We start from the raw sequence: 7,823 nt of genomic DNA on the forward strand, positions 1-7,823 counted from the left end.
CCGCTGCTGCTGGGATGAAGGGGTTTCTTTTTTTTCTTCCTTTTTTGAAGAAAGAAAAGGGAGGGGTGGCTTGGAGGGGGAAAGAGTTTGCATTTTAAAAAGTAGGAGAACAGCGTCCTTGCACAGGCACTGAAAGGGTGTCTTTTGAAGAAAGAAAAGGGAGGGGTGCCCCCCTTGCCTTTCTTCCTTCCCACTCACCCTGTAGCCTAGCCTTGCTTCTTCCACCCGCCCCCTTTAGCTGCTCCTCTCTGCCCTCTGTTCGCCTCCCTTCTAAAGTTTGGGATTTTCCTGAAGGATTTGCACGCATTATTTGCTTTTACATTGATTCCTATGGGAAACATTGTTTCGTCTTACGAACTTTTCCTGGAACCAATTAAGTTCGTATCATGAGGTACCACTGTACTATCTGGCTTAAAGGAAACTCAGTTTGATGCTCTATTAAATGTTTTTTAGGAAAATGAATCTGAGGGACTTGTAACAATTGTGTTTTTATTCCAGCTTCCGACAACCTTTATAAGTTGTCTCTGCAAACAATTAGTGCAGATGCTTTTCTGAAACAAAGACAAACCTCACCAACATCTGCCTCTCCATCTCCACCACCTGCGTCATTGGCCTATGCCACACGGAATAGTTATAGCAGCATTGTGAACAACTGCAAGTATGTTTAAAAAAACTAAACACAAGAGTTTTGTACACTTACTGTATCAAATATATTTTAGTGTATGCCTTTTCTTTGTGGCTGAAAGTTCTGAAAATTTTTCAGTCAGTTTTTTCAGTCAATTTAGTCAGTGATGCTCTTAAGATAAATGTTTCTATAGAATATTGAGATATATGCATTCAAGTCAATAATTTGACAAGAGTTTGTAACAGTTAATTAAAAACAAATATGAAAGGAGTAGGTTTGGATAAGATACCATATACTAGGAGTGCCAAAACTGCTTTTGTATATGATTTTGCACCTTACACCCATGTCGCTTAGCAACAGAGTTCCCAGTCCCAATTCCTTCAATAAACAAGGACTGCATGTATTTGTAGTAGTTAGCTTTTATAATCATGTTAACAGTTCACATTGTTTTGCTCTCTGCTCAGGATATAAATTGTCACCACAAATTCAATATTGGTGTACTAATGTACTTAATTTACAATGTATTAGTGTGTGTTGGTACATTGTAAGGAATAATATATGTCTTTCCACCTTTTCTAGAGACTCGAAAAGCAAACTGTTTAGTGGTGCCAAGCATAAAGTGGCAAAGGCAGCTTCTCTTCCTGGCAGGAATGGAAATCCCACTTTTGCTGCTGTAGCTGCTGGATATGATAAAAGCCCAGGTAACACAGAAACTTGGAAAAGCAATTTTTGTGGCAGCCTGCAATTCCAATATCATCATATTTGCTAATTAAAACTTCCAGGTGGCAGTGGCCTAGCGAAGTCTTCACCAGTTAAAGCTGAGCCTTCTGGCTGTATGAACATTTCACACACAGCTGTGGACAGCGATGGCTCTGACAGGTAATTGTTTAAAACAGAAAAAAACTTGAAACCTGTTAGGATATGTTTCATAAGCTTTACATCTCTGTTTTTTTATGTTTAAAAACTTTCCTGATTTAAATTTTCTGAATCTGAAGGGCAAGCAAATTAGCATAGCATTGCATGTCTACAGGTTTTTTATTAGAACAACATTCAATCCAACATGGGATTGAATGATAATACCTTTCTGACTTTTATGGCTAAACCAAAACCATTCAGTTATCTAATGATTTTGTAAATTATCTGATTTTTAAAAGTGCAGTTCTCATGGCATATATCAATAACTTGGAGCAGGATTTTTTCTATTAGTATTTTCACTAAATGTGATTTTGAGTTGCTGATAGTAACTTATAGTCATATAATGTTTAATTGTATTTTGGGGGGTTATCTTACAGAAATGATTTTTCTTAACAAAAATGCCCCTCTTTTCTCTTAGTTCTGGCTTGTGGAGTCCTCTTAGCAATCCTAGCAGCCCAGATTTTACACCTTTGAACTCTTTCTCAGCATTTGGAAACTCTTTTAATTTAACTGGAGGTAAGTGATGTGAATAGAACATAAGTCAGTAAGTTAGAAACCAGGAGACAATGTGTTCTAGGCCTCCATGAAAGCCAGCTGAGTCACTATCTCAGCCCAATTCATCTAACAGAGTTGTTGGCAGAAAAATAGGAGCAGGAAGGTGTGTTAGGTAGGTTTTCTGCCTTGAATTTGTAAAAATGATAAAGGTAAAATAAAAAAAATCCAAAAATCAACTAATATGCTTCAGATAGTAGTTAATTATTCTACTAATATTACAAATATAAATCCAATAAACCTAAATATTAAATCCTGGTGTTTTCAAGTTTTGCATTTGTATTCTAATGGAAGTATTAAGATTGCATGGGGGATGGCTATTTCTGCTGGAAGGAGGGAATAGAATAAGCCTTTGTATGTTCTTGTGTATGAGACAAACCTTAGTTAGGAAATAAGTTTATTTAATAATGATACACAGGTAGTGCTTTAATGACCAAAATTAGGAGTGGTAACTCAATTGTTAAGACAACAGTCGCTTAGTGAAGCCAGGATTGTCCTTATTCTCTCATTTCAGCTTTCCTTTGCTTTTGAGACCTGTGAAGGTCATAATGCAAGTATTGATCACAAAGTTACTTTTTCATCCCTTTCATAACTGTGAACAGTTGCTAAATGAGGCAGTCACCAAACGACTACCTGTATACCATAACCAATCTCTCTCTTAATAGTACCTTTTATTAGCTTGGCCCTTCCTTTTATTGCAGCATGGCTTCTAAGGTGTATGCATACACAATAAAAGATGTACACACTTTGTAGAGAAATTCCAGGATTATCTTTATTTAGATTTGGCATAGATTGGTAAAGTGAGAAGATACAGATTCATAGTATTTTTATCTTAAGTTTATAAATAGTTTTTCATTTGTTTTTTTGGTTTGGTGGAATCATTTTAAATCCAGGATAATCTCCCTCTTTGATAAGGTATTTAGAAAAATTGAAGCAATTAAGACATTAAAAAAACACAATAGTTTAATAAGTAAAGTATGTGGCAGCAAAAGACTGACATAAAACAATCATAAAAAACAAAATTCTGGATGTTTATATTGTTCTACAGCAGAGTATAAATTATAGAAAAGATATTTTGGTTTTCTCAAGCAGTATCTGCAATACTCTTATATAGCTAATATCTTATTAGATTTAGCCTTGATCTGAAGGCTTCTATTTCAGAATGCCAATGTTTTGTTAATTAATTCAAAATCAAGGCCTTGTATTTAAAATAGAAGTGACATCTGCTTTACTTGTCATCTCTTAGAAGTCTTCAGCAAACTTGGAGTGTCACAGTCTGTTTATGGTCAGGATGCTCAGCGAAACTGGAATGAGTTTAGCAATGTTCCCTCATCCATCTGGGATTCTTCAGCTACAGATTTTGTACCTTCCTGGCCCACAAGTTCAGGATCCCCAACTCAAACAACTTCAGTATGTATATGTTTCTCACACTACTGTCTTTAAGTGTCTAAAGATGATTTCTTTAATAACTTGTACTGCTGGGGCCATATTTATTTGACATTTCTGAGACATGGACTTGATTGTTCTATTTTCAATAATACTAAATATTGACTGCACAGTAATACCCAATAGGTTCTTAGATAATAAAGGAATAACATAATTGGACACTTAAAATCTGAATCTAAGGTTAATCCACCTAAATGGGTGCAATATGCACACAACTCATGTGTATCTTTCAATTATAGGCCATGTCGTTCATGTCTGATCAAGTGCAAATTGAATGCACACAATTAGATTCTTAAAAACTTCATTCTGAATATCAGCAAGTAACTATGCATCCGTCTAGACTATGTCTTTCTTACCTTGCAACTCTACTTCACAACACTTGGATAGTGAAATTGTTTTTCGAGAAAAACATCAGGTTTCTGCTATACTTTACATACAATAATGGCCAAAGTAAATTTGGATTATTTCATTTATGTATTTATCTTAAGGTTTTTTTACCCTGTCCAATTTGAAGACTTGGATGGGTTATAACAGAGTAAAAATAAAAACAATAAACCTTCACCATTGTTTCCCCAAGACAAATGTTGCTTGCTGATATTCAGGTTTCATTTTAGTAAAAAGAGTATTCTTGGTTTTCTTAGGTAAAATCCCTTGTAGGGATTTATTTTCCACTCCACTGAAAAAGGGAAAAACTGAATAAAATACAGATTCAGTGGAGTATGCTCAAGAATTCACCTAAATATTTGAGAACTTGAATCTGCTTGTATGAAGATTATTGAATATACTGTGTTTCCCCCAAAATAATACATGCTCCCATAATAAAGCCAATCAGGCTTTTCAGTGCATGCACTGAAATAAGGCCCCCCAAAATAAGATCCCCCCAACTACTTTCCTGGAAAAGGGAGGGGAACATGCCCTTACCAGGGCGCATTGTTCACCGCCTGCTCTTGTCCATTTGTTCCACCTTCCCAAGGTGGTAGCAGCAGCAACTCACCCAGCAATGGAACTCATGCCCAGGGGTGTGGCTTGGCGAGAAAGAGCTCAGGTGGTGGGAAGGCCCCACTATAGAGCCTGTTGAGAGAGTTGTCCACTGAGCCAGAGATACAGGGAGGTGGATCCTATGGTGGGTGACTGGAAGGGCCCTTCCGTATTTCACTGGCAGATGGGGGGATGGAACTCCCCCCCCCTGCTTTGCTGCCACCTCCTTGCAGGCAGAGCATGTTTTAAAATGCCGCCAAGGCAAAGCTCACAGGAGATGAACCAGTCCCATGGGATATGTACAATGCGGTGGCAGAGGGAGTTGACAAAACTGTATGTGTGTGCCTGCCTCTCACTTGTTCACTCTCTCCCTCCCCTCCTCTCCTGGCCAGGAGCTGCTCTTTTGGCGGCAGGCACTCTTTTGGCGGGAGAGAGAGCACAAGCGACAAGTTGCCTGGGTTTTTAGGTTTTCCCAGGCTGCTTTTGGAAATGCCACCACCATGACCACTACCATGGAAGCCACAGCCACTGAGACCTGCGACTCATGACCTACCCAGCCCCGCCTCAGCTGCCACCCCCAAATTGGGTCCAACCATGCGACGCGCATCTTCCTGACACTTATAGCTCTGTCACATTCCTCGGTGTTGTGTCCAGGGAAGCATGTTGTAACAGAAACTTCTCATAAGTTCGAGAAGTTTGATTGAACTCGTGAGAAGTATCAGGTAGGATGAGGGTCTCAACATGTCCCACCTGCCAGGTCTCTGTGAGGCTCATCACGCCATCACCACTGCCTCGTGGAGCAGGACTCTGCAAGGCTTGTTGTGCCGTTGCATGCACAAACAGCAGCACTAATGTGAAGTTCGACATACCTACTCGGAATGTCAGGTGTGCCGGTATGATGAAGTTCGCAGCAGTCCTGCAGTTTGTGCATGCAATTGGCACAAGGCTTGCAGAGTCTTCCTCCACGAGGTGGTGGTTGTGGGCCAGCCAGTTGGCCGACACCAAGAATAGGGAGGGGAGGCAGTGGCGATGAGACATACAGTCCCATGCTCCCTGCCTACTGCACCCCCAAAATAATAAGCCCCCTGATAAGGCCAAGGCCATATCTTAGGGATCAAAAGAGAATAAGAGCTGTCTTATTTTCAGGGAAACACGGTGGATGTAGAGGAGAGGGGCGGCATACAAATCTAATAAATAAATAAATAAAGTATATCTGGTGGGCTTTACACATGTTTATTCAGAGTCAGATGACAGCTTTGAAATTAAATAGCGTGGGGAATTCTTGATACACTTCCAGAGAAGCAAAGGTCATTATGAGCAATGGGATTGATGTGAAACCTGACCTATTCTGAAGTGCTATGTAATTAAGTTTATTGAGCAGGATTAATGATTGTTGGCTACTGCCAGCCCATATTGACCTATATCGGTGGGCAACATCTTCATCATTACTCTAGTAATGCAGAAGTACTCCAGGATATGAATCTGATGCTAAGTGTCAGTTCTATGTCCTCTATGAACAGTTGCTCAACCAATAGCATATTTGAAGTAAAAATATCTAAATACACCTTGGTTTAATAGAAGGTTTTTGCTTTGTTTTTTTAATTTCATTTCTATTTTATGCTGCAATATTTCTTATGGTATCTAAAGAAGAAATTCAAAAGCTATTAGAAAATATGAATTAAGTGCCTCAGACACTCAGTAATAATGAGACAGGCCAGGTCAGGAAATAGACTCCATAAGAAATGGTGAAACTCCACTTTACTGATAGACTATAATAACTGAATGGCACCATTTTCTTTTCCAATTTCTTATTGTGAAGATAGCCAAGGCAAGTTTATTTCTTACACTCTCAGACTTAATTTGTGTTGTTCTTATAACCTTTACATTTCTTCTTCAAGTCAATTTTTGATTCAAATTGTTGAGTGAGCAGATAATTCCTACATCGTAACATTCAATGTATAGACATCTTTAATCAAAATCCAAAAAAAGAAATAACATGTTTTTAACCTGGTAGTTATGATGATGTGTATAATATATTGTGTTTGTTTTTTTAAAATAATGCAGTCTATCCTTGGCAACCCAAGTGGCCTGTGGTCTACGACTACCACTCCATTCAGCAGTTCCATTTGGTCCAGCAATTTGAACAGTTCCCTTCCTTTCAACACTCCAGCTCATCATTTGCCAGGGATCGACCTTGGGAGTGAAAACACCCCACCCTCCCCTGTTACTGCTCCCACAGTAAACAATTCGGAAGAGTTGGGACAACCGTATAATCCTTGGCTAATTTGGAGTCCTGCAATTGGGAGAAGAAGCTCAGATCCTTGGCCTAATGTGCATTACCCATCTGAAAATTGAAATTAAGCAAAATAAAGTGACTGTAATTATTCAGATGCGATCATGGTAAATTCTGTAACATGCCTGAAACATAATTCACAAGCCATTTGTTCCCATTCTTTCTCTTTGTTCCTCCCAACAAAAACCATTGAAGTCTAATCACACATTCATCAGTTGCTCCTCTTAAAGTTTGTCTCACAATTATGGTAGTGTGAAATTACTGATCTGATTGGTGAATTGTTATGTGCGGTCATCTACTGCACTAGGACTATTGTTCTGGCTTTCTACCATCTACTGTTTAAATTTTTAAACACTTGCTATTTTTTTTTTAAAGATACAATGATTTTACATCTACCAAGCTAGATTTAATTTTTTCCAGTATTATGCCCCAAACCTAATTTTAAGGAGCATCTCACGCTAAAAATGCAGAGTATTTTTTTTTTAAAAAAAACAAAGCTTTGTTAAAAGACTCTATGAATGTAAAAACATTAGGAGCAAAAATGGCTGAATCTAAGAGCATTCTGTTCAAACTATACATTTTATGTGTCTGTTTGTACATTTGTAAACCTGAATGCATTTTTAAGTTGAATTGAAATGTGCATAGCCAATACTTGTGGATGACACAAGATTCCTTGTGCTTTTTTACCAATACAACTTTGAGTTGTACTTGAAAAATAAATAATGCTTTTTTCATGTTTGTGTTATGTCTTCCTTATGTACCTTTTGAAGTATGTTTAAATTTCAAACATTTGTCATAGTTTTGGTTCAGATTTACATAATAATAATAAATAATGAATATAACATAATAATAATGAATATAATAAATCATAGTTTAATCAAGATCTTTTGTGGGCCATCTTAAATAGATTTGCTGCCTCAGTGGTTAGACCATAGTGAACTCTGATCATTCTAAAAGTTCACAGTGGAGGAAAACATTATATAAAAATAACTGTGCCATGTAAACATTTTTTAA

The 7,823-nt window shown here is 37.8% G+C and overlaps 1 protein-coding gene across 1 annotated transcript in view; it reads left to right on the forward strand.

Moving 5' to 3' along the window:
• Positions 1 to 7,543, forward strand: part of TMEM131 (transmembrane protein 131) — a 99,109-nt gene extending 91,566 nt beyond the window's left edge. Inside the window, exons 36-41 of the mRNA XM_070751003.1 lie at positions 499 to 658; positions 1,205 to 1,326; positions 1,408 to 1,504; positions 1,959 to 2,056; positions 3,339 to 3,502; positions 6,581 to 7,543. Coding sequence (XP_070607104.1) covers positions 499 to 658; positions 1,205 to 1,326; positions 1,408 to 1,504; positions 1,959 to 2,056; positions 3,339 to 3,502; positions 6,581 to 6,871 — 932 coding nt within the window. The 3' untranslated portion in view covers positions 6,872 to 7,543. The remainder of the gene's footprint in view (positions 1 to 498; positions 659 to 1,204; positions 1,327 to 1,407; positions 1,505 to 1,958; positions 2,057 to 3,338; positions 3,503 to 6,580) is intronic.
• The last annotated feature ends 280 nt before the right edge of the window (positions 7,544 to 7,823 follow it).

This window comes from Erythrolamprus reginae, chromosome 4 (genome assembly GCF_031021105.1).
Source record: "Erythrolamprus reginae isolate rEryReg1 chromosome 4, rEryReg1.hap1, whole genome shotgun sequence".
NCBI classification, from domain to species: Eukaryota; Metazoa; Chordata; class Lepidosauria; order Squamata; family Dipsadidae; genus Erythrolamprus; species Erythrolamprus reginae.